Below are 27,608 nucleotides of genomic sequence, written 5' to 3'. Positions count from 1 at the left end.
ACAATGGATGCAAACTACAGGAAAAGAGATTCCACCTGAACATTAGGAGGACCTTCGTGAGAGTAAGGGCTGTTCGACAGTGGAATGCACTCCTTCCTCGGAGGGTGATAGAGTCTCCTTCCTTGGAGGTCTTTAAACAGAGGCTGGATGGCCATCTGTCAGGGATGCTTTGATTTGGATTTCCTGCATGGCAGAATGGGGTTGGACTGGATCAGGGCCCTTGTGGTCTCTTCCAACTCTATGATTCTATGATTCTCCAAGGCCACCCAAGTGGGTTTGCACGGCCAAGCGGGGAATCAAATCCTGGTCTCCAGAGTTGTAGTCCAGCACTCAAACCACTATGCCATGCTCGCTCTTGGACACTAAGCAAATCTGGTGGGAAGTATGGAGAAAAGCCCTCAGGGGTCCATGGGTGGTGATGGGGTCTGCTTTGCTCTCTGCCTGTCCACAGGCTCCTTTCCTCAAATGCTTCCTTCCCAATCTCTCCCCCAACATCTCCTTTCGTGTCAGCCACCTTCAGGGGGATGGAGGCATCCCCATGGGTCCTGGGCTGGATTTTTCTGCTTCACTTGTGGCCTCCTTGGCTCTGGGACCCACCATAAAACTGCATGAAGAGAGTATGACTTGACACGGAAGGACCGTTTTACGTGGCTGTTCTTCCATGTTGCCTCATCAGTGCAGTATCCCCATTGACACAATGCACAGCCATGTGCCCAATATATAATGGCACAGTATGCTTGCGCTATAGTGCAAAAGCTCAATCCCCAGTATGAGACAATTTATGCCTGAATACATTATAAGGAGGAGACCACTCCATCCTCACCCCACCAGGATTTGCACTTTCATGCTTGGTCCTGTTGCTCATAAGGAAACATACAGCATCCTAGACTTAGGGAGCTGGGGATATTTAGCATGGAAAAGAGACCGTTAAGAGGTGATAGCCCTCTTTAAGATTAAGAGGTGATAGAATAGCCCTTTTTAAGTTTTTGAAGGGGTGTCACATTGAGGATGGAGCAAGCTTGTTTTTCTGCTGCTCCAGAGACTAGAACAAAGAACAACGGATAGAAGCTCCAGGAAAAGATTCCACCTAAACATTAGAAGCAACTTCCTGAAAGCAAGGGCTGTTCGACAGTGGAACAAACTCCCTTGGAGTCTCCTTCTTTGGAGGTCTTTAAGCAGAGGCTGGATGGCCATCTGTCAGGGATGCTTTGATTGAGAGTTCCTGCGTGGCAGAATGGGGTTGGACTGGATCAGGGCCCTTGGGGTCTCTTCCAACTCTATGATTGTAAGTAGAGCTTAGGGAGCTGGCTACGTTTAGCCTGGAGAAGAGAAGGTTAAGAGGAGATTTGATTGCCCTGTTTAGGTATTTGAAGGGGTGCCACACTAAGGAGGGAGCAAGCTTGTTTTCTGCTGCTCCAGAGACAAGAACACAGAACAATAGATTCAGCTCCAGGAAAAAAGATTCCAAGTCAACATTAGGAGGAACTTCCTGACTGTAAGAGCTGTTGGACAGTGGAAGACAATCCTTCCTTGGAGGGTGATGGAGTCTCCTTCTTTGGAGCTACCTGTCACAGGGACTTTGTCTTCCTGCACGACAGGAGAGGGTTGGCCTGGATGGCCCTTGGGCTCTCTTCCAACTCCAGGATCATGTGATGCTCCCCGTGCCCTTTTACCGCCCCAGGATCTGCACTCGGGCCTCACAGTGACCACTACTGGGACATTCAGGGTCTTCCTCGTTTATTATTTAACAGGAACATCCAGAGAAAGCCAGAAAACAAAACAAGGAAAGCTTTAGGATACAGAAGGTTAGAGTAACCATGGCCCCCTTGCCCCAGTCTCTGTGCTGCCCTGGGCCTTTCTGCAGACCACCCTTGAGCCGCATCTGCCTCCTGAGCTGGGACCGAGGGACCCCTCTGCGCCTCTCTTGACAATGTCCGAACGCAATGCCGCCTCGTTCCCGCTCCGGTCATTTGCCCACGTCGCTCAGCGTGGTCTGCCTCTGCGGGGGACCATGGGGCTGGCAGTCGGACGTCTCCGCAGTCTTTCCTGGCCTTCCACACAGCCGTGCCCCCGCTGGGCAACCCGAAGGTCTAAAGGGTCTGGAGTCAGGGCTTGGCCTTTCTTGCTTCAGGCCAGGTCTGGGGTGGGCCCCATGAAGCCAGCTGTCCACTCCTGGAAGGCCTTTGGGGCCACTCTGGGCCTAGTGGCGGTCATTGCCAGGCCCAGGCCAGGCCAGTCTGCCAGGTGCTTCGTCCAGGCTTGGGCCGCACAGCGCCTCCACTCCCTCAGGGGAACCTAACAACCGCCAAGGAGGGCAGGGCATCACAAAATGGAGGACGATGGAGGGAAATGATGGAGGAGGTGACCAAATACGAAGACCAAAGCAATCATTGAAGCCCAAACTTAGGCTCCTTACTCCTTAGTCGGGTTCAAAGCAGAGGACACTGAGGGAGGAAAGGAGGGATGCCATGGCTAACGGGCCTTGCCTCAGGCTCACCCTAAACTGGGAAGGAAGCGCTTTAACTAGGCCTAGGGCTGAGAGGAGGACTACAAGGCCCGGCGGCCCCTGCGCCGTTGCCGGGGCAACCGCGCCCTCGGCCCCGCCCCTTCCGGAGCTCACTGGCCCCGCCCCTTCCCCTTGCTGCCGCCGAAGTCCTTGGCTCTGGCCGCGGCCTCCTCCTTCAGTTCGCGGAGGAAGGCGTCGCGCAGGCGCAGTCCGCGGGTCAGGGCCGAGGCGGTGAGGCGGGCGGCCGCCCGGATGGGCCTGGCCTCGGAGACTCGCTCCACGAGGCGCGGGTCCCGCAGCAGGAGCCCCAGCAGCAGCCGGCGGAGAACCATCGTCGCCGGAAGGAGCTGCCTCCCTCCGGGTGCCCCGCCCCTTCCGGATGCTGCCCTCCCTTCCGCTTCCGGCAACAACAAGATTCTGCAAGGAGGAGAACTGGGAAGCAAAGCGTCGAGGCCGCAGCAGGCCCCGCCCCTTCCGGAAGAGTAGCCAGCGGCAGTAGGAGGGGGAGGAGCCCCTGCTGGGCCCAGGCGTCGTGTCTGGTGCGTGGCTGCTTGGATTGCCCTGGGCTCACGGCAGCCCCGAGGCTGGCCCTGTCCTGGGTCCTCTTGCCATTGCCTTCCTGGCGGGAAGGGAGGCTGGGAGAGGGTGGCTCCTTGCCCGAGGCTCCATGGATCCATCCCTGGGCTCCGGAGGCACGGTCCGCCCTGGCTCTGACATGGGCTCCTCTTGGCAAGGTTTCTCCGGAAGAGAGCAGCAGGAGGAGGGGCAGGCCGAGGCCCTTGGTCTGTGGGAGACCCCCCTCAAGGAAGCCCCTGGCCCCATAGGGACCCCCCCCCAAAGAGCCAAGGGATAACGCAGAAGGAAAGCTAAGGCCATGGAAAGGGACAGCCCTGCTGCTTAGGCCTGCTCAAAATGGAGGACATTTTGGAGCTCCTGCAGGACAGGAGGCTGGGGGGGAGGATAGTCCTGGGGAAGGAGGACGTGGCTGGGCCTCCTGAATGGAGGACCTTTTCTCATGGGGGGGGTCAGCTGGGTGGGTGCCTCCTTTGCGAAGGTCTGGGGGGTCAGCAAGGAGGGCTCTTTGGCTCCTGGGAGGTCACTCCCCTGCTCTGCTGCCCCAGGAAAAGGGTCCCAGCCTTGCCATGATATTGGGGGGGGGGCCCTGGAAAACAATTGTGTTGGCCCCCCTTGCCCCCCCCCCCCCCCCCCCTTTTTGGGGCCCCCCCGGGCCCCCCTCCCCCCCCTTTTTTGCAGCCGGGTTCCAAGATAAAAGGGGGGGCCCCCCCCCCCCCCCCAGGCCCCACAGAAATACTGCTGGGCTAACTCTCCCCCAAGACCCCCTTCCCAAAACAACAGTTCTCCCTCCCTCGGGCCTCCCAGCATGGCCAGTGTGCTGCCAGTGATGGATATGGACATATGGAGATCGGGTCTGGAGTAGGAAGGGGGAATCTGTAGACAGGCGGGGAATTGGGGCTTGTGTATATTATCCCTTCTACAAAACAGCAAAGTCAAGGCTTGCTTTTTAGGACTGATATGTTTGAAAAATACCTTCAAGCCATGGACTCTCTCCATTTCAATTTGCCTCTGATTTCCTGTTCACTTTGATCCCTTTGGGAACTGAATTTCTCTCTCTTTCTCTATATTAGGAGAAATGAAAAGAAGGGCTTCTGCAGTGGCGGCTTATGAAGCAGCGGCAGGTCAAGCAGCAGAGGCACATGCCCAGGAGGAGCACTTGGCAGGAACTGCAGTGGCCCCTCTGAACCAGCTGTGGAGGAGTGTGGGACTGTGCCAGAGGAGGAGGCGGTGGGGTCGTCACCACCGCTGGCGCCATTGACATCCAGTGAGCACCAGCAGCAGGTGGGCAGGGTCCCTGTTTGCCATGGAGATGGGCAGCAGCTTCCCTTGGCCTTGACTGCTTGCAGGAAAGAGGAGGAGAAGGAGAGAGGGTTTGGCCAGAGGTTTGTAGGGTGGGTGGGGGGGTGTCCCAGCATCCCCTTTCCTTTCCTGGGGCACAGAAGCTGGACCCAGGCGCAATGGGAGAAAAGGCCTCCTGGGTTTTCCCATTCCTGAGTGGAATTGTTCTTCTGCTCTGCCCTCAGCCCTTCAAATGTTCCAGAGATGATTTCTTTGAGGATTGACACAATGAAAAACCTGGAGAGGGAACCCCCTGCAAATCGTTACTGGGTTCAGATACAAATTTGGGGCAGCAGTTGAGGAGACAGCGGCCGGTGAGGCTCCAAGAAGGGAGGTGCCCCCACAGCAGCCAAACTGTGGGGAGGAGGGGGCCAAAGGGTCCTCTGGGTGAGTTGCTTGAGGTGGGTGGGAGGGCAGGCTGCCCCCGGGGAGAGTGCCCCCTATTAATGCAGACTCTCTCTGCAGCCACCACTACCCCCCCCCCCCCAAGGAGGATGAAGAGGAGAGAGAGAGAAGCTGGTGCAGAGACAAAGAATTCAGCGCATACACCAATGGTTTGTTAGAAGACACCCCCCCCCCACTGATGCCACCTCACAACGTCAACATCGCCACCGGCCGTGAGTAGGAGCCCCTCCTGTCTGTCTGTCTGTACGTACTCTTTCTCTTGGGAGCGTGCCTTCCCTCATGGCCCCCTTCTTCTTCTCCTCCTCCTCCTTAGCCTTCCCCTTGATTGAGCTCCGAGGCCACTGTGCACCCTCAACATCAAGCAGATATTGGGTGCCTGTGCAACTGCCCCTCAGGCTGCAAGGCTATGGAGCTGGACAACAATGGAGTAGATAACATCAGGTGAGAATCTGGGGAGAAGGGAAGAAGAAAGAGATGGGGGCCCTGAAGCACCCCCCCCCCTACAGTGGAGGTGGGTGGGACCCAGGCTGGTCAGGTGGGCCCCCAGCAACCAAACTCTAGATCTCCCTATAGGGGAGGAGGGGGGCACAGGGTCCTGAGGATCCCTCCATTCTCCTGGGGAAGACCCTTGAGCTGGGCATGTGGGTGGGCAGGCCCTGGGGGGCCTCTTAATGGGGAGTGCCAAGGGTCTGCCCTCCTGCTAACTTGCTTCTCTCCTTACTCTCCCACAGCCTCATCCATCTCCATTAAAAAGAAAAGAAAAAAGGGGGACCTTACTCCCCACCCTCGATGAGGAAGAGGAAGAATCATAGCCCACCCCTACCAAAGTTGTATAAGAGTCAAATATAGTCACAATAAAATGTTATTGTTTGAAAGCAGTATGCCTCTCTCTCTCTCTCCCCCCCCCTCTCTCTCTCCCCTATTATGTATATGGGGGGGGGGGGTATGTATAGTAAACAGTGTTTGTGATACCTAAGTAGAACAGTACCGAAACACCACTTTCAGAAATGTAAGATACTGCACTTAGGTAGAAAAAAATGAAATGCGTTATCATTATTATTATTATTAAGCTTTATTTATAAAGCGCTGTAAACTTACACAGCGCTGTACATACAATCTTTTTAATTGGACGGTTCCCTGCCCTCAGGCTTACAATATAGGATGGGGGACACCTGGCTAAAGGAGAATTATACGTGTGAAACGGATCTAGGAGTCCAAGCAGATCACAAGCTGAACATGAGTCAAGAGTGCGATGCGGCAGCTAAAAAGGCCAGTGTGGTTCTGTGCTGCATAAATAGAAGTATGGTGTTTAGATCAAGGGAAGGAATAGTGCCACTCTATTCTGCCTTGGTCAGGCGTCACCTGGAATAATGCTGTGTCCACTTCTGGGCTCACAATTCAAGAAGGTTGTTAAGAAGTTGGAGCATGTCCAAATGAGGGCCACCAAAATGGTGGTCTGGAAACCATGCCCTATGAGGAGAGACTTAGGGGGCTTGGTATGTTTAGCCTGGAAAAGAGATGGTTAAGAGGTGCTGTGATAGCACTGTGGGTTTTTTGGGGTATGTGGCCATGTTCTAGAAGATTTTCTTCCTGACGTTTCACCAACATCCATGGCTGGCATCTGGTGGCGAAACGTCAGGAAGAAAATCTTCTAGAACATGGCCACATACCCCAAAAAACCATAGACGCTGGCCATGAAAGCCTTCGACTTCACTCTTTTAGTATTTGAAGAGATGCCACATTGAGGATGGAGTAAGCTTGTTCTCGGCTGCTCCAGAGAATAGGAGGCAATGGAGCAGCAAGAAAGATTCCACTTCAACATTGGGAACAACTTCCTGACAGTAAGAGCTGTTGGACAGTGAAGTAGACTGCCTTTGAGTCTCCTTCCGAGGAGTCCTTTAAGCAGCGTCTGGATGGCCATCTGTCAATGGAGATGCCTTGATTGAGAGTTCCTGCATGGCAGAAGTTGGACTGGGTGGCCCTTGGGGTCTCGTCCAGCTCTATGATTCAATGAAATCCTGACAAGAAACCCCAGGAAAGGGTCACCTTAGGGCAGTGATGGTCAACCTTTTACAGACCGAGTGCCCAAATTGCAACCCAGACCCCACTTATTTATTGCAAAGTGCCACGTCCCTCTGGCTTTCTAGTAAGAAACTCTGGCAACCTCTGTGCCAGGGCGACAGCATGTGTGCCCACAGAGAGCGCTCTGAGTGTCACCTCTGGCACGTGTGCCATAGGTTCGCCATCACTGCTTAGGGTGATCCTACTGAGTCAGAAACGACTTTGGAGGCCCTCAGCAAAAGGACCTTGGGCAAGTCACACTCTCTCAGCTTCTAGGGCAGGCAATGCAAACCCTCTCTGAATCAGTCTGGCCAAGAAAATCCCCAGATAGGGTTGCCATAAGTTGGGCACGACTTTGGAGGTGAATGAGTGGGGTCCCTAGGGTTGGTGTCACCCCCGTCAGTGTCCCAATCCCCCAGTTGACCTCCTCTTCCTCCCATTTCACTCCAGGCAGAATCCTTAGCCATGGGTTCCTCTTCAATCCTCATTCCCTGCCTAGCACTCAATGCCATGCTAAGAGTTGCGACATGAACAACCAGCAAAATTAAAACGATTCCTTGCAGTTACAATATCATAGGCAGGACCTAAAAGCCTGGAGACAGACAAGTGAAGAAGGGGTTAAATGTGATGCTTTTAAAGGAAAGGTAAAAAGGATCTGTCTTTAAAAACAAAGCAGGTGCAGTGCACCCCCCCCCCCCCAAGGATGCCACTGGCGGCACGTAAGGGCAGGACCTTGGGCAAGGCCAGCCCTCCCCCAACGCCCCCGGACAGGTGCCAGCCTTCAGGTGGGCACAGGTGGGCAAGGGCATGGGAGGCAGGCTCTCTCAGTCCTGGAGGAAGGCGATGGCCAGCCCCCTGAAGCAGCCTGGCCAGGGAGACCCGGGAAGGGGTCCGCCTTCGGTGGCCGTAGGCAGGGGAAGGGCTGGGGGGCCCAGGAGGGTCTTCTGGAAAGGGAGCCTCGGAAGGGAGCAGCCTCGCCCGGGCAGGTGTGGGGGGGCTGGGTGGGAAGGGCCTGGAGGCCGGGCGGAGCCCCTGCTGCCTGCCCCCTCCGCCCTGGCGCTCTCTGGCTCTCTCTGCAGGGACCCAGGGCTTGGGCAGCAGCAGCAGCGGAGAGCATCCTCCCGCCTGGGCTTGGCTTGGGCTCCGGAGCGGGGTCTCCGGCTCATGATGATGGAGCCGCGGGAGGCGGAGGCGGCGGCGGCGGCAGCAGCAGCAGCAGCAGCAGCGATGAGCCCGAGCAGCCTCAGCATCCCACCTCCTCCCCGGTTCTTCTCTTCCGCTGAAGGCCAGATGAACGTCCGTTCCAGGAGCTGGGCAGCGCAGCAGCGGCCGGCAGCAGCGTGAGTCCCGGAGCCCTGGGCTCTTTCGGGGGCATCTGGGCAGAGGAGAGGAGGGCCTCCAGGGGTCCAGCGGCCCCTCGCCCCAGAAAGCCCCTCCGCGCCCCACGCTCCCCCCTCCCGTGCCCTCCGCTGTGCCCCATTCCTCCAGCATCCCAGTGCCCCCAGCTTTTCCCAGTCTCCCCTCCCAGTGTCCCTCCAGTCTTCCCAATCCCTGCCGCCCAGTTGCCCTCTCCAGTCCCTCCCCAGTCTCTCCCCTCCCATTGCCTCCAGTCTTCCCCAGTCTCCCCCTCCCAGTGCCCTCCAGTCTTCCCAATCCCTCCCCCTCCCATTGCCCTCCAGTCTCCCCAGTCTCCCTCCCATTGCACTCCAGTCTTCCCAGTCTTGCCCCATCCCAATCTGCCCTCCAGTTCTTACCAGTTCCCCTCCATTGCCATGCCCTCCAGTCTTCCCAATCCCCCTCCCATTGCCCTCCAGTCTTCCAGTCTCCCCTCCCATTGCCCTCCAGTCTTCCCAGTCCTACCCTGTCCATTGCCCTCCAGTCTTCCCAATCCCCCTCCCATTGCCCTCCAGTCTTCCCAGTCTCCTCCCATTGCCCTCCAGTCTTCCAGTCTCCCCTCCATTGCCCCCAGTCTTCCAATCCCCCGCCCATTGACCTCAGTCTTCCCAATCCCCCTCCCATTGCCCTCCAGTCTTCCAAATCCCCTCCCATTGCCCTCCAGTCTTCTCAGTCTCCCTTCCATTGCCCTCCAGTCTTCCCAATCCCCCTCCCCATTGCCCTCCAGTCCTTCCAGTCTCCCCTCCCATTGCTCCAGTCTTCCAGCCCCCCCATTGCCCTCCAGTCTTCCCAATCCCCTCCCATTGCCCTCCAGTCTTCCCAGTCCCCTCCCATTGCCCTCCAGTTTCCCAATTCTCAGTCCTCCCCTTCCAGTTGCCCTCCAGTCTTCCCAATCCCCCCTCCCAGTGCCCCCAGTCTCTTTCCCAATCCCCCCCATTGCCCTCCAGTCTTCCCCAACCCCTTCCCATTGCCCTCCAGTCTTCTCATCCCCTTCCAGTGCCCTCCAGTCTTCCCAATCCCCTCCCATTGCCCTCCAGTCCTTCCTCCCAATCCCTCCCATTGTCCCTCCATCCCCCTTTCCTCAGTCCCTCTTCCAGTGCCCTCCAGTCTTCCCAATCCCCCTCCATTGCCCTCCAGTCTTCCCAATCCCCCTCCCATTGCCTCCAGTCTTCCCAATCCCCCTCCCATGCCTCAGTCTTCCATCCCCATCCATTGCCCTCCAGTCTTCTCAGTCTCCCCTCCCAGTGCCCTCCAGTCTTCCCAATCCTCCTCCCAGTGCCTCCAGTCTTCTCAGTCCCCCTCCATTGCCCTCCACTCAATTAGAACCATTTGGACACCACCCCCGGGGGGGGGGGAGGAGAGAGAGAGAGAGAGAGAGGCGCTTCTTTGAGCAGGCTCCCTTTTCAGGCATTTTCAAAAACAGCCTCAAAGAAGGAGAGGACCATCCCACTCCCAGAGTCTGCTCCTCTCTCAAAGTGGACCTGAATTACAGTTATTGCTATTATTTATTAGCCCTCGATCCTGTTTGCTGCCATCTGACTGTGTTGTGTCTCCTCTGAAAACAAGTCCCTCTTGAATTGGTAGGATTTACTCACGAGTAACAGAATGCATAGACTTGGAGGATCGTGGACCCAGTTAAAAGCCACAGGTATATGAGATGGCATTGCCTCCGTATCCCACTCTATCCTATTCCTAGGCCAACATTGTAGGGTTTCCTTCCAGCCGGCTGGAGTCTACTAGAACATCCAGGGCCACTTCTCAAAGCTGGCGGCGTTCCTCTTGCCAATCCCAAAATGTGGCTCTGCCCTTGCAGATATGCTCCCCCAAACGCAAACTGCCCAGCCTTGGGGAACCTCAGCCATTTGCTCCTTTGTCTTGACTTGTTGCCACTGGAACGCATCTGGAAGCAAGAGCAGCCAATGTTTTCTCGAAGGATGCTGCTGTTGAGGATCCCCATGATTTCTCAGAGGCGTTCTGCCTAGAGAGCCCTTGCTTCATAAGAGTCTGGCAATCAGAAACATAGAGGCATGTGGGCTATCTGGTCCTGTGGATGCTGCTGGACTGCAGCTCCCATGGTCCCTTTGCTGGCTAGGACCAATGGGAGTGGCAACTCAACCACATTGGAGCACAGATACCATTACCGCAACAACACTGGGTTCCAGCACTGATGCCTAAACACTTTGCTTGTTGTGGCCCAGAGCTCTCTGACAGAGGAGGCCTAAATATCCCAGAAAACACAAATCCCAGCATTCCATAGTGCTGAGCCATGATGGTAGTAAAAGTGGTGTCAGAATGGATTGTTTCTGCAGTGCGGATGCAGCCTCTGATTCCAGCTCCAGAAGCCCCAAAAACTTAGCCAAGGTCAGGAATTCTGGGCGCTGAAGTCCAAAACATCTGGAGGAGCAACGTTTGGGAAGCACTTGCAGAAAAGGGCTGATGCTAAGCGAAGGCATCCTTTTGGGGAGGAGAGGAGAACTCCTTTCTGTGTGCCTCTTGCTCTGGGGAGGCTGGGTTTTCTTCAAGCACAAGACCAAAGAGCAACTAGGGTTCGCCTTGCAAAGCTCTGTAAACCGCCCTGCAATGTAAGAATGATAACTGCAGGGCTGATTTTCGTTATCCAGAATGAATGAATGGCAGATCTAATGGAGGGCTTGGTGATGAGGAGAGTGGGAGCAGCAACTGGTAGTAAAATTCTCTTAGAATAAGACACAGAGCAGCTCAAGGGTGTGCCTTGCATTCTCTGTTTATGGGAAGCAAACTGTATTTGTTTGCTTCGGGAGATTCCTTCTCGAAGACATTTTCCGACTCAGGCTGCTGCTGCTGAGCTGCAAGTATTAATGCAGTCTGACACCGCTTTAACTACATGGCTCTGCTCAACTCCTGCCAACTCAGACTCATGATCTCTTTAATGGAGTCCATTATCCATCTTGCATGCGGCTTCCTCTCTTCCGACTTCCCTCACATTTCCCAGCATTATTGTCTTTTCCAAGAGTCTTGCCTTCATATGATCTGCCACAAGTACGACAACTTGAGTTTTGTCATCTTGGCCTCCAGAGAGATTTCTGGCTTGATCTGCTCAGGAGCCATGTTTTCTCTTTTGGGTTGCTCTCCATGGGATCCTCAGCCCTTTTCTCCCAGCTTCATCTCAAATGCACTGATTTTCTTCCTATCGTCTTTCCTAACTGTCCAGCTCTCACAACCGTAGATGGAAACAGGGAATGCAATGGCTTGCACAATTCAACTTTTGAGCTCAGTTGTATATCCTTGCATTTTAGGATCTTCTTTAGTATTTCATGTCGCCATTCCCGTTCTTAACTTCTTCTTCCGATTTCCTGGCTGCGTTTCCATTTCTATTAATGTTGGTCTCCAGATGTGAGAATTCATACCTGAACACCTGAATATTATATCTATAAAGTGGACCTTGTTATCCGCTGGGGTTTGGTCCCAAGATCCCCTCTCCGTGGATCACAAAATCTGTGTATGCCAAGTCCCATTAAATATAATGACATGGCAAAAGGGTGTCCTTATAAAAACTGGAAAGTCAAGGTTTGATATTTGGAATTTATACTTTTTTTAAACATTTTCAAAGGTGAATGCTTGAATCTGTGTATAAAAAATCCATGTATAAGAAGGGCCGACTGTACCTGAAATATATGACTACCTGAATATAAAATACCAGGTAAGAGACCAGGGTTCAAATCCTGGCTTGGCCATGAAAACCCACTGGCTGATCTTGGCTAAAGCACACACTCTCAGCCTCAGACGAAGACAATGGCAAACCTCCCCGACTTAAAATCCCACCATAGGATATCTCAGAGTCCCCAGAGAACAACAGCGCTCTGAGCCCATTTGGCGGCAGGCAGTTCGAGATGTTACTGCAAAACAATGGCTTTCCATTTTATACTCCATGCACACCTCAGAATGTTACTGGCCACATTGGCTAAGGATTCTGGGATTTTATTTTTAACAAGAGAAGTTTTCTAAGCTATGCCTTCAGGAGATCCTTTCCACATAGATCTATATGCCAAGAAAGCTACCTGTGTGTTTAGGTAATCCGAAGGACAGGTGGACCATGACTCTGCTCCGCTCTGGGCCCACAACATACTCCAACTCCCAGAATTCCACAGTCTTGAGCCAGGAGGCTGAAGAGAGTGCCAAACTGGGTTATTTCTCCAGTGTGGGTGCAGCTTAAGGAGCTCAAAGGTGCGGCAAGATCCCTTTTCAGACTGATTTTCCAAACACAGCTATGTCTTTGAAATGCAGTCATCCTTCCACATTTGCGGCTTTGACTTTTGCAGATTTTATCATTTGCATTTGATTAATACGTTCTCTGTAGGAATCACTAAGGTTCTCCGAGAAATTCTGCGGACTTGACCACAGAGTGTGTGCTGGAGGACCGAGAGAGTCCAGAGAAAACACTTCTCTAGGCATTTATAAGGACCCAAGAGTGATTCATGATCACCTTCTAGCAGATGTTGACCCAGAGTTGCGCTGGAGGACCGAGAGAGTCCTAGAGAAAACACTTCTCTAGGCATTTATAAGGACTCCAAGAGTGATTCTATGATCACCGCTAGCAGATGTTGACCACAGAGTTGCGCTGGAGGACCGAGAGAGTCTAGAGAAAACACTCTCTAGGCATTTATAAGGACGCCCAAGAGTGAGTCTATGATCACCTTCGAGAGAGAGGTTGACCACAGAGTTGCGCTGGAGGACCGAGAGAGTCCAGAGAAAACACTTCTCTAGCATTTATAAGGACTCCAGAGTGATCTATGATCACCTCAAGCAGATGTTGACCACAGAGTTGCGCTGGAGGACCGAGAGAGTCCTAGAGAAACACTCTCTAGGCATTTATAAGGACTCCAGAGTGATCTGATGCAACCTTCTAGCAGATGTGTGCCACAGAGTTGCGCTGAGGACCGAGAGAGAGTCCTAGAGAAAAACACTCTCTAGGCATTTATAAGGACTCCAGAGTGATTGCTATGATCACCTTCTAGCAGATGTTGACCACAGAGTTCGCTGGAGGACCGAGAGAGTCCTAGAGAAAAAACACTCTCTAGGCATTTATAAGGACTCCAGAGTGTTCTATGATCACCTTCTAGCAGATGTTGACCACAGAGTTGCGCTGGAGGACCGAGAGAGTCCTAAGAAAACACTTCTCTAGGCATTTATAAGGACTCCAGAGTGATTCTATGATCACCTTCTAGCAGATGTTGACCACAAGTTGCGCTGGAGGACCGAGAGAGTCCTAGAGAAAAACACTCTCTAGCATTTATAAGGACCCAGAGTGATTCATGATCACCTTCTAGCAGATGTTGACCACAGAGTTGCGCTGAGGACCGAAGGAGCCTGAGAGGTGGCCTCTCGGTTAAAAAAAATAGTGGCTTTTTTATTTGTGCTGTTTTCAACTTCACAGGGTCCTGTTGCCCCTAATGCCAGCGAATGCGGAGGGCCTACTGTGTGCAGATCAGGCTTGTTAATATCCAGTATATGCCCAATGATGCTACAGATGCAGAGTGTAAGACAGGAGTGGGCACAGGGCAGCTAGGTTTTTGCATGTGGCCCCCAGGTCTTTTTTTGTGGGTCCTAGGGCTCAATCCCCATCCAGTTTTTTCTATACTTTCTAATAACAATGACCGATGTACTAAGCAGTTTACAAAGTGTAAACCAATTGCCCCCAACAAGCAAAGTACTCATTTTTAGACGACCTAATGGAAGGATGCCAGGCTGAGTCAACCCTGAGCCCCTTGCCTGGTATTGAACTCACAACCTTGTGAAGTTGAAGGTTTCCATGACCAGCATCTATAGATTTTTGTGGGGTTTTCAGCTATGTGGCCATGTTCTGGAAGAGTATTTTTGTGGGTGTTTTGGGCTATGTTCTGGAACAGCAGCTGTGGCTGGCATCTGCAGAGAATGCTGGCATGGAAGAAGTGGGTGTGTGCAGGCATATTATATACTGTATACGGTTGGCCTGTGGGGATTTAAGGTCCTTTTTGCTGTGAGAAAGTGTGTGGTATTCAGAAACTTGTGCTTGTGAGTGAGTGGCTGGAGTTCTGTGCTCTTTAACCCCCTGCGCCACCGGAGCTCCAGTTCCTGCTGCCTCCTACTTTCCCCATTATAGTTGTTCCTAAGGATTCATGATGCAATCTCTGATGCGGCCAAATATGACAGCCTCAATTTGGTCATTTTGGCTTCCAGGGAGAGGTCAGGCTTGATCGTTCTAGAACCCATTTATTTGTCTTCCTGGCCATCCACAGTATTCCCAGCACTCTTTCTCCAGCAACCACAACTCCAATGAACATAGTTCATAGAGTTGGAAGAGACCCCCCAAAACCAACTCTCCATTCTTCCATGCAGGAAACTCACAATCAAAGCATTCCCATCCGTCTCTATTAAAGATTTCCAAAGAAGGAGGTTCTCCAAGGGAACATGGTTCCATTATCAACACGCCCGGACTCTCAGGAAGCCCTCCTCATGTGGAGTTGGAATCTCTTTTCTTGGAGCTTGCATCCATTGCTCATTGGGTCTAATTCTCAGGAGCAGCAGAAAAGAAGCTTGCTCCCTCCTCAGTATTGGCACCCTTCAAGTATTTAAACAGGGCTCTCATATCCCCTCTTCTTAACCTTTCTCTTCCCCTAATTGCTGCTCATAGGGCTTGGTTTCCAGACCTAGAAGTTCCTCCGACGTTTTGAGCTGGAATCTCTTTCTTTGGAGCTTGCATCCATTGCTCCATTGGGTCCTGTTCTCTGGAGCAGCAGAAAACAAGCTTTGCTGTATCCTCAGTATGACACTTCTTCCAATACCTCAACAGGGCTATCCTATGACCTCTGCTTTAGGACACTGGTTTAGCACCAGGACAACCTCTTGGATTGAGGTGGAATCATAGAATCGTAGAGTCGGAAGAATCTCAGAAGGGCCCTGATCCAGTCCAAGCCCCTTCCTCTTCTGCCATGCAGGAACTCTCCCTCAAAGCATCCCCATTGACAGACGGCCATCCAGCCTCTGTTTAAAGACCCCCACAACTCTGAGCCATCGTCAGCCTTCTCTCAGCTAAATACCCAGCAATTCTCAGGGGGCTTCCTGGCTTCCAGACCGACTGAGCTGAATGTCTCCTGGACACTTTCTTCTCTGTCCAGCTCTCAGCTCCATTCCTGTGAAGGGGAATGGGAGCCTTGGTGGCTCCTTAATTCCGGGTTCAGAGTTATAGCTGTACACTTTATGGTTTGCCATAGCTGCCCTTCCTAATCCCAGTCTCTTCCCCATTTTCCCTTCACAGAGACCTTCACAACATCTAAACAACAATACAAGAAGAAAAGACATGAACCAAAGCCTACATTAAGATGGAAAGTACTGTATATACTCAACTATAAGTCGACCTCGTGGATAAGTCAAGGGTAAAACTTAGGAGCATATAGCAAAGGATTTAAAGGACAAAGCACAGCAAAGCAATGTCAAAAACCTTACCAAATCCCAGCAGACCTACCGTAACTCTTTGTGCTTATTCTTTAGGCTGAATGGATGAGAGAATAGAAGGGGGGCCAGTGCTTCCAAGACAGATTACGATATACTCTTGCTTTTCACCAGGGGATGGTTCCTTCATTTAAATAAGAGATAAGACCCACGGAGAAGTCAACTCAAGTTTTTTGGGTCAATTCTTTGACCTAAGTTTCTAGACTTATACATGAGTATATACAGTAATGCTTTCCCAGAATCTTCTATCCAGGATACTCACTGATGGCTTGTGGAGTTGTTGTTGTTGTTGTTGTTGTTAGTTTATTTATAAAGCGCGGTGGGTTTACATAGCGCTGTACATACAATCAATTAAAATAAAATCATAAAATAAAATAAAGACCTGCCAGTGGCGCACATTCTACAAAGAACACTGGAGATTAATGCATATATTAAACTGGAAGCAATAAAACAAACAAGAGTCCAAAAGAGAGAAGGATGGAGAGAGACTCTTTCTCTCTCTATGGATGGAGAGGTGCATCCTTCTGCAGGGAGGGTAGGAGCGGCTGAGTTTATTCCTACGTTCCCAGGAGCTGGGTATTTCTCAAGCTGGCCTGGTGGGCGGTGGGCCGGGCAGCTCTGGTCCCAACTGCCAACATGTTGGTGGTCCCCGCCCTGGGTTGCCCCCGCCTCCGGGATTTCCCCCGCCCAGGCTTTGTTGCAAAGTCTGCAACAGCAGTGGGGGGGGAAAGAGAGGCGTAGGCTTCTCTCCTTTAGCGGGGGGGGGGCTTCCCTCCTTCTTTGGCTCCCCTGGAGCCAGGGAGGGAAAGAAGCCTCGCCTGCGGAGCCAGACGGGGAAGAAAGCCTCCCTGAGGGAGGATTCCTTCTCCGCCTGGGCTCCGTCCTTTTCTGAGAACAGAGCCCAGGCAGAGAAGGAATCCTCCCCTCAGCGAGGATTCTTTTCAAATGTAGGACCCCAAAAAAGGGGAAAGGTCCTACATTTGAAATTTGTCCTCCATTTGTCCCGGTTTGGAGGTCCTGACTTATGGCAACCCTATCTATATGGGGGTCTGTATCAGTTTGAATCATTTCAATGCAATGGAATGCTGGGATTTGTAATTTGTTGTCGCACCAGAGCTCTCTGACAGAGAAGGCCAAATGTCTCGCAAAACTACAGTTCCCAGAATTCCATAGCATTGAGCCAGGACAGTTAAAGTGGTATCAAACTGGATTATTTCTGCAGTGCGGATGCAACCTGTGTTTCTCTGAGCTGCCGACTGTCGCCTCCTGAGCAGTGACCAAACCCTTAAGTGGATGATGGTTCTCCTGTCGAAAGCATTGCTGGTACAACCTTGCATCTACACTGTAGAAATAGTGCAGTTTGATACCAGTTTAAGTGCTGCAGCTCTATCCTCTGGAATCCTGGGGTTTGTAGTTTTACACGGTCTTGAGCCTTCTCCGCCAGAGGATACTGGTGCCTCACAAACTACAAATCCCAGGATTCTGTAGAATGGAGTCATGGCAGTTAAAGCGATGTTGGCGGTGCATTATTTCCTCAAAGGTATGAATACAAATGAAATGGATGCAACCTAAGACAAGGTGAAACCGGAGGCCGCCTTCTCTACTAACTGAGATGTTTTAATTATCTGGCAGCATACATATTAAGGAACCAGTGTTGTTGAGTGGTTGAGTGTTGGACTATGACTGTGGAGACCAGGGTTCGACTCCCGGCTCAGCCATGGAAACCCACTGGGTGACCCTGCGCAATACGTCACACTCTCTCAGCCTCAGAGGAATGGCAAAACCCCTCTGAACAAATCGTCCCAAGAAAACGTCATGATAGCTTTGCCTTTAGGTTTGCAAAAAGTTGGAAATGACTTGAAGGCACACAACAAATGCAACAACACAACAGCAGTGCATATTGCAGGTCTATGGGTTTAATGCAGGAGTGGGAATCCCATGGTTGTTGGACTGCAACTCCCAGCATTGGCTATAACACCTGCAAGGCTGCAAGGTTTCCACTTTGGTTTAATGGTAAGGATGCCATTTCTGCAGTGAGCATCCCAAAAGCTCTCTTGCCATTCATCAGGTCTTATAATTAGGGCATGCACCATCCCACATCTCTGCCGGAAACCCTCAAATAACATGGGAAGGACATTTATCCCCATTGATCTTTCTAAACTGGGACAATATCCTCCCAGTCTTCAATTCCTTATTCTTTTGTTTTATCAGCTGAAAACTGTTAATATGTCCATCCCATATGATCACTGCGGAATAGCCGTCTATAAATAAAACTTATTATTATTATTATTATTATTATTATCATCATCATCTCATAGAGTTTCACCAGCCTCTTTCTTCCTCTGGGATTTCTGTATTTCCCCCACTTCTTTGGGGCATGGCTTCATCTAGCAGCCGTTATCCTCTCTGCTAATACTCTCCAATATCTTTTCCTCGGCCTATTTGTCAAGGCCGGGCTTCAAACATATTCAACAAGTGTGGCTATGCAAAGGCCAAGGGATGGATGGATGGATGGATATATATATATATATATATATATATATATATATATATATATATATATGGAGGGATATATTTATCCCTTCCTTTCCTCATCCCCAAAATCTCTGCCCCCAATTCTCACCCAGGTCTTCCTGTTTTCCGCCTGCGCCGCAGGAGTCTGTGATCTTGGATGGGATTCCTCCTCACTTCCAGCCTGTTTTGCAAGCCCGCATCTTGTCTCCAAAGGAAGGGAGGGGAAAGGAAATGTTCTGGGCAATGCCGAAATGCAGGAGCCTCAAGGGGCCCAAGCAAGGTGGCTGGTTTCGGCTTTCTCCAGTGCTTGGAAAAGCTCCTTTTTTGGACTACAACGCCCAGAATCTGGAGGGACGAGTGCAGTCAGTTTTGTATCTTCCTTCAGATCTGGGCTTTTATTGGCTCTCGCATTGCAGGCTACTGACAGGTTGAGGAGTCCTTTACAAACTGACCTTTGCCAAAGGAGTCCTAGTTCTGGCCATTTTACTGGTGAATGATGGGCGGAACATCTACACTGTAGAATAATGCAGTTTGACACCACTTTAAGTGTTGTAGCTCCATCCTATGAAATCCTGGGATAACAAGAACAGCAACAATATCATTCAGATAGCAACGCAAGCAACAAAAACAACAACAACAATATCAATTCATATCAGGATCCAGGGGCAGCTTAATAGCCTTTTTCTTCTTGCTGCCTTGTGTGTCAGTGTGATTTTTCCATACTCCTTCTGGGGAGCAAATGGTGTGATAAGCCAGCGCAAAGGAGGCGTTCAAAGTGGTTTTACAAAGGATTGTGTCTCCCTCCCTGCGTGGCAGTTTGGGTCTCTGGGATTCTGTGCAAACTCTGTGATCCTGTGATTCTTTGCTCCCACTTTGGGACCAGGCACATCTGGAACATTTGTGCATAGAAACCAGACAAAGGCAGCCGTCTGGTAGGAACAATTTAGTTGGCCCCGGGACTATGCAAATCCCTTTCTTTTTCGACAGGTTGGGAAAATGCAGCATGGCGGCACGGCTGGTTCATCATCTCCTGCCCCGACCTTTGGGCTGTGTACTTGTAATAGTCCACCTGTCTTCTCCCTCAGATGGGAAGAGCCAGATTAACTTCACGAAAATGGAGTTTGGCATCTATTCAAGCCCCATTGGGGGAGGGGCGCGTGGGCGCGTGACAGGGACACGTTCCCCATTCATTCGTCCCTTGCGCATAAGTGAGGGACACGAGTCCGAAAACCGTGAGAATGGAGGGAAGACTGTTGTTGAATTCTCCCACGTAATCTGAAAAACAAGTGTGTCTCATGTAGCATGAGCGCAAAGCATTGTCTCTCAGCATGTATGGGGAAATTGCCCTACACACAGAATCATGGGCTCATAGAGTTGGAAGAGACCACAAGGAAGGGCCATCGGTGCTTTTTCCTTCCAGGCTTCACTCTTCTCCATCGTTGTGAAGCTTCTTGGGATTTTTCTTGCTGCAGCCTCACATTTGCTCAGAGAGCCGTAGTGTGTTTATGTTTGGGGAAATGGAAAGGTGCATGGATGAGGAGCGGCAGCAACGTTGCTAAGGGATAATAGAGCTATGGGCTGCTAAGGAACAGAGGCCAAGCCTCCACAAAGCAACTGTGGCCCTTGTCAGGAATACTGATGAGGGGACCGCCATGGCAACGGACCGTGGATGAAAGACCCCTTTGCTCTTAGGAACAGAGGCCTCCCTTTGCCCAAACCGGGGGAATTGTGCCTGCGTTGCAACCCTTCTTCACTGGGCTTTGGGAAGGGAACAGATAGCTATGAATAGCCCTTTGGGAAGAGCCTCCCAGCTGGAGGAATAAAAAGCTCCCAGGCCAGTGGAGGCTTTCCTTTCACTGGGATGGATGGTTTAGTCCAGGTTAACCTCATTGAATGCAGCCAAGGGGTCCCTGGGCATGACTTCTTTAACCAGAGGCAGGAATCGCATGGAGAGAATAGGGAAAGGGTTCCTGCACCACAAAAGAGGAAGAGCGCTTCAACACGTTTGCACAGATTTTTTAAATGCAAAACTGACAGCATGCAGATGTGAAATGAAGCAACCAGGACAGGTAAGCCTTGCAGCAGTAAACAAGTGATTCTGAACCAGATAGAGGCTGAACTTGGAAGCTAAGCCGGGCGAGTCCTGGATAGTGCTTGGAAGGGAGGCCGCCAATAGAGACCAGGGGCTGGAGTAGGGGGAACATTTGTCACGGAAAACCAGGAAGATCCCAGATTTGAAGGGTTAGGAAAATGCTCCAGGGCTGGTTGAAGCAGCAAAGTACAAATCCCAGAAAGCAGATTGTTTTGCTATATATAAAGGGACAATAACTGAAATGCAGTGGGTCCTTGGTGTTTTATCCGCTGGGGTTTGGTTCCAGGACCTTCTTGGATCCTAAAATCGGTGGATGCTCAGGTCCCATTAAGTAGACCTGCATAGTAAAATGGTGTCCCTTCAATAAAATAGAAAAACCAAGGTTTGCTTTTTGAGATGTGTATATTTTTGGGATATTTTGAATCCATGGATATGGGGGGCTGACTGTATGCAGTGCTAAATATCACAATGTGTTATGCGGCCCGGGGCTTTTTTTAGATGGAGAGAGGAATGATAAGCCCTTCCCCCAATTCTGTTCTGCATACTTTTGCCCCGTTTTTATGGAAGAGAAGGATGGCAGCCCTCCGCTGGAGGCTCTTTTTCAGAGGAAGGAACTGGCCGAAACACCTCCGAAGAATGTGGAGTTGAGGGCTTTCATGGCCAGCATCCTTAGTTCTTTGTGGGTTTTTCGGACGATGTGGCCGTGTTCTGGAAGAGTCTATTCCTGACGTTTTGCCAGCATCTGTGGCCGCCATCTTCAGAGCATGCTGGCATGGAAGAGAGAGGGGTATATATAGATACTGTTGGTTGAGAGGAAGCAATTCACATGTTAATCTGTGTATTGTTCTGTTGTTGAATGGCAAGGCTTCAGGGGGTCTATTGAATTAGTGGCCCATTGTCTGCTGGGAAAGCTCCTGACTCCAAATGGTTTCCCATTTGCATTGGCTGTGTCCTTATTTTGCTATTCTTCAGGATTGGTAGGCAAACTTTACTTTAAGGGTTTCTTTTTTCCTGTTGAAACTGTCCAGGTGTTTGTGGATCTCAATGGCTTCCCTGTGCATTCTGACCCGAAAGCCATTGGCATGGTCCAGAACTTCAGTGTTCTCAAACAGCATTTTATGCCCAGGATGGTTTATAATGTGTTCTGCTCCTGATGATGTTTCCGGCTGGCCCAGTCTGCAGCGTCTCTCGTGTTCCTTGATCCTTGTTTGCACGCTGCGTTTGGGAGTCCCTATGGAGACTAGTCCGCAGCTGCATGGTATGCGCTAAACTCTTCCTGCGGCTGTGAGAGGGTCTCTCTGGTCCTTGGCTGAGCCAAGCATTGGCTGGATTTTCTTGGTCGCTTTGTAAACCATTTGCAGGTTGTGCTTCCTCACCCCTTTGCCTGTTCTGTCTGGGACTCCTTGGATGTATGATGTATGGTAAAATACCTTCCCTTTGGGAGGCTGCTTGTCTTCCCTCCTCTGGGTTTTCCTGGGCCTGGCAGCCCTTCTGAGGTCTGAGCTGGAATAACCATCGGCCTGTAGAGCCCGGTCCAAGTCCTTCAGTTCATCTTCCAAGGAGTGGGGTTCTCAGATGCGTTTTGCTCTGTCTACCAGTGTTTTGATTGGGCTTCTTTTTTGTCCTGGGTGATGGTTGGAGTTCTTGTGCAGATATCGATCTCTATGGGTGGGTTTTCGGTATACTGTGTGGCCCAAACGTTGGTTCGGTTTGTGGATGACTAGGACTTCCGAGAATGGCAGTGTTCCTTCCTTTTCCTTTTCCATAGTGAACTGGATGTTCAAGTGGATATTGTTCAAATGGTTCAGAAACACAGCCAGGTCCTCTTCTCCATGGCTCCAGATGGTGAAAGTGTCATCCACGTATCGGAACCAAGTTGTGGGCTTTTTTGGTGCCGTTTCCAGGGATTGCACTGAAGAGTTAAGAAAACCCTATGAAATTCAAGGGAAGACATAACTTCAAGGCACATGCGCACACAACAGAGAGGCCACTTGAAGGCTTTTTTCCTCTGATGACTAAACTTATGTGTCTTTGCATGAGCCGGCGCTTGCTGGTGAGGCAGGCTTGTCCTTTCCTTTGCGCTTTGCTATGCATGCATGCACTTTTAGGCATCTTGGAGGCAGCTGCTGTCGTTCTTTCCTCTTGTTGGCAGGCACACAACAACAATAGGGTTGGCAAGGGCAGAATCCTTCATTTCATTCAAAGACATAGCCGGGTTAGTCTGGAAAATCAGTATGCAAAGGGATCTTGCAGCACCTGTGAGACTCACTGAAAGTTAAAAGTTGGTAGCATGAGCTTTCATAGACCTGAGGAAGTAGACTCAAAGACTCAATTCTACAAAAGCTCATGCTACCAACGTCTATCTTACCGTATATAAGTTGACTCATGTATAAGTCGAGGGCAGGTTTTAGGGCCAAAATTATGGACTTCCCTATGACCCATGGATAAGTTGAGGGTAAAACTTAAGGGCATTTAATGAAGGATGTAAAGGATGAAGCAAAGGAAAATGAGGCCAAAGCACTTACAGAATTCCGGCTGGCATAACTGCTGAGAGAGTGGCACCTTTGCTTTCTGATGGTTCAGTGTATACAAACTTTGTTTCATGCACAATGTTATTTGTAAAAGGCTGGATGCACGTGAGAGTAGAGATGGTTGGTGCTTCTTTTTAGGTGCTCCCAGGATGGACAAAGCGCTTGCATTTTGTCTCTCTACTCAGAAAAAAGGAGGGGACCATATATATATATATATATAGAGAGAGAGAGAGAGAGAGAGAGTTAAAGTACAGGACTTACATTGACCCATGGATAAGTCGACCCATGTTTTTTGGGTCAATTGTTTGACCAAAATTTCTAGACTGAAACATGAGTGTATACAGTAGCCCCAAAGGTCCTGTAAGATCCCTTTGAATACATTATTTCGTGGTTCACTATAGGCATGCTGTTGCGATCCAGTCTCCAGCACTCCTTTACCATTTTCCTAGTACTAATGCTGCTAGAAAAATTCCAGCTAGACAGAGGAGAAGGAAGAAAGAGTGGGCTGGGATAAAAAGATTTTGCAAAAAAGAGCTTTACTGCCAGAGGTTTTGTTTCCTGAGTCACGCCTTTATCTCTTAAATTGGGGGAGGAAGGGGCTCTGGGCGGCTCCAGTGGGATCTGCATTGAATACAATGGAAGCGGGTTGCCAACTTTCCAGGAAAACAATGTCCTGCTCCGCTCTTGCACCTTTTCGGCAGCTGGAATCCAAAGAGGAAGCTTATCTTTTGGAAGAGAATAGTTCTTGCAGCTGCTCCTTCTTGCAGACCCGTTATTAAACCCAGATTCAAAGGCTGGCAATTCTAGAAGCGAAAAGAGGAGCCATGCCATTCAAGCGGGGTTTATTCAAACAGCAGAAAGACTGCATTGAATAGCAGCTTCTTCCAAAAACGCTGCCTGAAAAAGCACATGCCGGAGAAGGTTGATTTGGGGTGATTTCTTTTGAATTTGTCGAATTTGAATGACTTGCGATGCTACATCTGACTATTTTCGAAAGAACCTTTTTAAATGAAAGCTCTGCTCTGAGAGATTGGCCAAAAGGAGAGGGAAGGAGGGTCCTTCATTGGGAAGTCTTTTGGATTCAGTCTTTAAAAGCTAGTGTTGTTTCTGTGTAAAGAAAACAGAGCCGCAGCCACAAGGGAGAGAAAGTGTTGTGAAAAATGATTCATTCTCACATCAGCTGGAAGACAATTCTCTTTGCGGCAGGGAGCTCTGACAAAACGCTTTCTTTCATAGGCGCTTTCCAGCCCTTAACACAGATGTATGGAAGGGAGACATTCGGTCAGTGCGCTTTTCTCTATCACAGTATTTTCCTGCCAGCATCTGTTGAATTTGTCTTGTTAAAATTGGAAAATGGAGACCTATGTGGCAGTGTTCCTAGTGAACAGAGATGTCTCCGGTGCTTTCTAGACACAACAAGCCCTTGAGTATGTGGCTTTGGGAGAGCAGATGCACCAAATGAGTCTCTTCCAAACCTGAAAGAGGGAATAATGCTTATCAAAACTGCAGATGACCCCAAATTAGGGGGAATAGCTAATACTCCAGAGGACAGGATCAAGATTCAAAATGACCTGAATAGACTGGAAAGCTGGGCTAAAGCTAACAGAATGAAATTCAACAACTGCACTTAGGGCAGAAAAATGAAATGCACAGATATAGGATGATGGGGGACACCTGGCTGAATGAGAGACTTATCTGTGTGAAAGGGATCTGGGAGTCCAAATAGAACACAAGTTGAACATGAGTCAAGAGTGCGATGGAGCAGCTAAAAAGGCCAATGCTGTTTTAGGCTGCATCAATAGAAGTATAGTGTCTAGATCAAGGGAAGTCATAGTGCCAGTCTATTCTGCTTCGGTCAGGCCTCACCTGAATATTGTGTCCAGTTCTGAGCAGAACAATTCAAAAAGGAGATTGAGAAACTGGAGCCATGTGTCCAAAGGAAGGCCACCAAAATGGTGAAGGGTCTGGAAACCATGGAGCCCTATGAGGAAGGACTGAGGGAGCTGGGGATGTTTAGCCTGGAGCAAAGAAGGTTAAGAGGTGATATGATAGCCCTGTTTAAATATTTGAAGGGTTGTCATGTTGAGGAGGGAGAAAGCTTGTTTTCTGCTGCTCCAGAGACTAGGACTCGGAACAATGGATGCAAGCTACAGCAAAAGATATTCCAGCTCAACATTCGGACAGATTTTGGTGGAGTCTCCTTCCTTGGAGGTCTTTAATCAGAGGCTGGATGGCCATCTGTCAATGGAGATGCTTTGACTGAGATTTCCTGCATGGCAGAATGGGGTTGGACTGGGTGGCCCTTCTTGGGGTCCCTTCCAACTCTACGATTCTATGATTCTGAGAGTCCTTTCTGACCCCTGGATCAAACCCCAAAGAGGCGTTCTGAGCTTGTGCTGCTGGAGAAAACCTTCTCCCACACAGAGAAGCAGCAAAAGAAATGGCTTGCAGAGTTCTTGGTCAGAGGTACTTTAATCTTTTATAGCTTATCACATGAAGGAGATCGGGAGTTTGTCCCGTGGATGTCCTGGAAAATCATGTAATTACGTGGAACGATGTCCCATGACATTGCACAAAGCCTGCCATTAAAGTGGTCACAAAGAAGCATTAACACGTATCTTTTTACTTTCCAGATTTCAGCGACAATGCATTTCTGATATCGATTTATTCATGCAATTGCTTGTGATAACCATTCACGCAATTACTTGCCTTTTTTGCTTTATTTGTGGGATGGTTTAAATGTGCTTTAATCTCTCTTTAATGCCGAAATTAGCCCCAGTGTGGAACCAGTTCTAGCTATTTCAGGGTTTTTTCTTTGGTGAGACAACCCCTGACTTGTAATAAAACTTCGGTTCCCAGTCTTCCTTTGCAGGAGAGTAGACATATTGTGAATGGAATTGCAACCTAAGACCCAGGCCCAATAATCGCAGCACAAATAATGCTTTCTCTCGCACACTTTCTCTTTTCAGATGGCGGAGTACAAGCGCGCCATGTTCCAGGACGAAGAAGCGCCAGACGCCGCTGGGGACGGGAGCACCTCTCCTGATGGCCTGGAGGTAGGCAGGGTCAGGCCTCCAGAGGCCTGGAGTCGGACATGAACATCCAGGGAGGGATGCTGCCTCTGGTTTGCGCCTATTCCCCTCCTTGCGCCTTCCCCCAGGAATTGCCCGGCTGCTGCTTGGCAACAGGGCAATTACGCTAAATTAATCATAACAGGAGTGCCTTTGCCGCCGGAATAATTTCCCGCCGGATCCAGAGGCTGAGCATCAATAAGCAACCGGAGGAGGGGCGAGGGCCAGGGAAGGAGGGGGCCGTTTTATTTCACAATTAATTTTTAAATAAATTTTACAACATATAAAAAATCCAAATATGCCACAAGCAACACACAACGCACAAATAAGTCATAAAATTCAAAGATAGAGCCATGTTACTCTGCGGAAACAGTACATAGAGAGATCTTGCAGCACCTTTGAGACTCAGTGAAGAATGAACATTGGCAGCAGGAGCTTTCCTAGGCTAAAGTCTATTTCCTCAGATGCATTTGGTGAGTGATCTGCACCATCTGAGAAATGCATTCTGAGGAAGTAGACTTTAGCCGGAAGAACTCCTGCTGCCAATTTCATTCTTTCACTGAGTCTCAAAGGTGCTGCAAGATCTCTCAAATAAGTCCCAATGCCAAGCTTATAAATAAAAAACCATAAATAAGGGTTAATTAAAGGGAAAGTGGGCGAGGGGGCAGAGTGGCTGCTGGTCCACAGAGATAATCTCACCTTGACCAAGGATACCTATCCGGAAAAACTGACCACTGCGAGTGTATGTACCTCAGCCTGAAGAGCAAGGATAATAGAGGGATTCTGTTGGTTATACCGTCCACCCCGTTGTCTCAACGGACTCCCTATCCGAGTTGACACAGCTGGCCTCGGAGTTGCGTTGGAGTCGCCCAGACTTAATTCTGGGGCAACTTCAACATCCCACTCGAGACCAGTTTAACAGGTGCGGCTCGGGAGTTCATGGATCCATGACAGGCATGGGCCTATCTCAATGGGTTCTGGGCCAACGCATTGCGCAGGTCTACCCTCTCGATGCGGTCTTCAGTACGGAGCAGGAATATCGATGGGCGGAGGTAAATAGTACCACCGCATTGTCGTGGACGGAGCCTTTCCTGGTCAAGGCTGAACTAAAAGCCACAGTCTGCCCCGTTGGGGGTGGAGGACCCATTAGAATGGTCCACCATCAAAAGTTAATGGAACCAATGGGCTTCCAGAAAGCCTTAGAGGTTCCGGGTTGGTAATGCAGTGATTCTGTCGAGCTTTGGTTATACCGGAACACCGATATCGACAAGGCCATTGACCCAGTTGCTCCCAAGCGTCCTTTCCAGCCCTGCTCGAATCGTAAATCATGGTACACTGAAGATCTGAGGAAAATGAAGCGGGTTGGACAAGGACTAGAGCACTGACTGGCAAGACATCGACTCTATGTGACAGAACTCGTCATAGGAAATTCCTTCATTCCTATAGAGAGGCGATACAGGCAGCGCAGAGAGATCTTTCTCCTCTCCACGTATCGCACCTACTGCGGAGTCCTGTCCAGCAGAGCTGGTTTTAGGTGTAAGGGCACTGACACAAGTTCCACCTGTGCAGAACCCTTTGCTAACCCGACACACGGCCTGCTGTGATGCTTTTAACAACTACTTACTTCGCAGATAAGAAAAAAAAAAAAAAAA

General features: G+C 50.2%; 1 protein-coding gene and 1 long non-coding RNA gene across 6 annotated transcripts in view; both read left to right on the top strand.

Moving 5' to 3' along the window:
• The first annotated feature begins 1,727 nt into the window (after positions 1-1,727).
• On the top strand, positions 1,728-5,703 carry LOC121925821. Of its 4 annotated transcripts, none has more exons than XR_006102963.1 (6): positions 1,728-3,045; positions 4,153-4,346; positions 4,606-4,807; positions 4,886-5,037; positions 5,139-5,266; positions 5,557-5,703. It is a non-coding gene; the product is annotated as an uncharacterized LOC121925821 (long non-coding RNA). The 4 variants fall into 4 exon arrangements; XR_006102961.1 differs by having other exon boundaries at positions 4,153-4,363; positions 4,606-4,734; XR_006102960.1 differs by having other exon boundaries at positions 4,153-4,363.
• Positions 5,704-8,182: 2,479 nt separating this feature from the next.
• Positions 8,183-27,608, top strand: part of ECE2 (endothelin converting enzyme 2) — a 79,471-nt gene continuing 60,045 nt past the window's right edge. Inside the window, exons 1-2 of one of the 2 annotated variants that reach the window (XM_042458624.1) lie at positions 8,183-8,226; positions 25,855-25,941. In XM_042458624.1, coding sequence (XP_042314558.1) covers positions 25,855-25,941 — 87 coding nt within the window. In that variant the 5' untranslated portion in view covers positions 8,183-8,226. Of the gene's footprint in view, positions 8,227-19,989; positions 20,332-25,854; positions 25,942-27,608 lie in introns of those variants that run through there. The other variant, XM_042458623.1, reaches the window with a different exon arrangement.

The sequence above is a fragment of the Sceloporus undulatus genome, chromosome 3 (assembly GCF_019175285.1).
Source record: "Sceloporus undulatus isolate JIND9_A2432 ecotype Alabama chromosome 3, SceUnd_v1.1, whole genome shotgun sequence".
In the NCBI taxonomy this organism is placed as follows: Eukaryota; Metazoa; Chordata; class Lepidosauria; order Squamata; family Phrynosomatidae; genus Sceloporus; species Sceloporus undulatus.
This window is presented reverse-complemented; position numbering and strand designations above follow the sequence as displayed.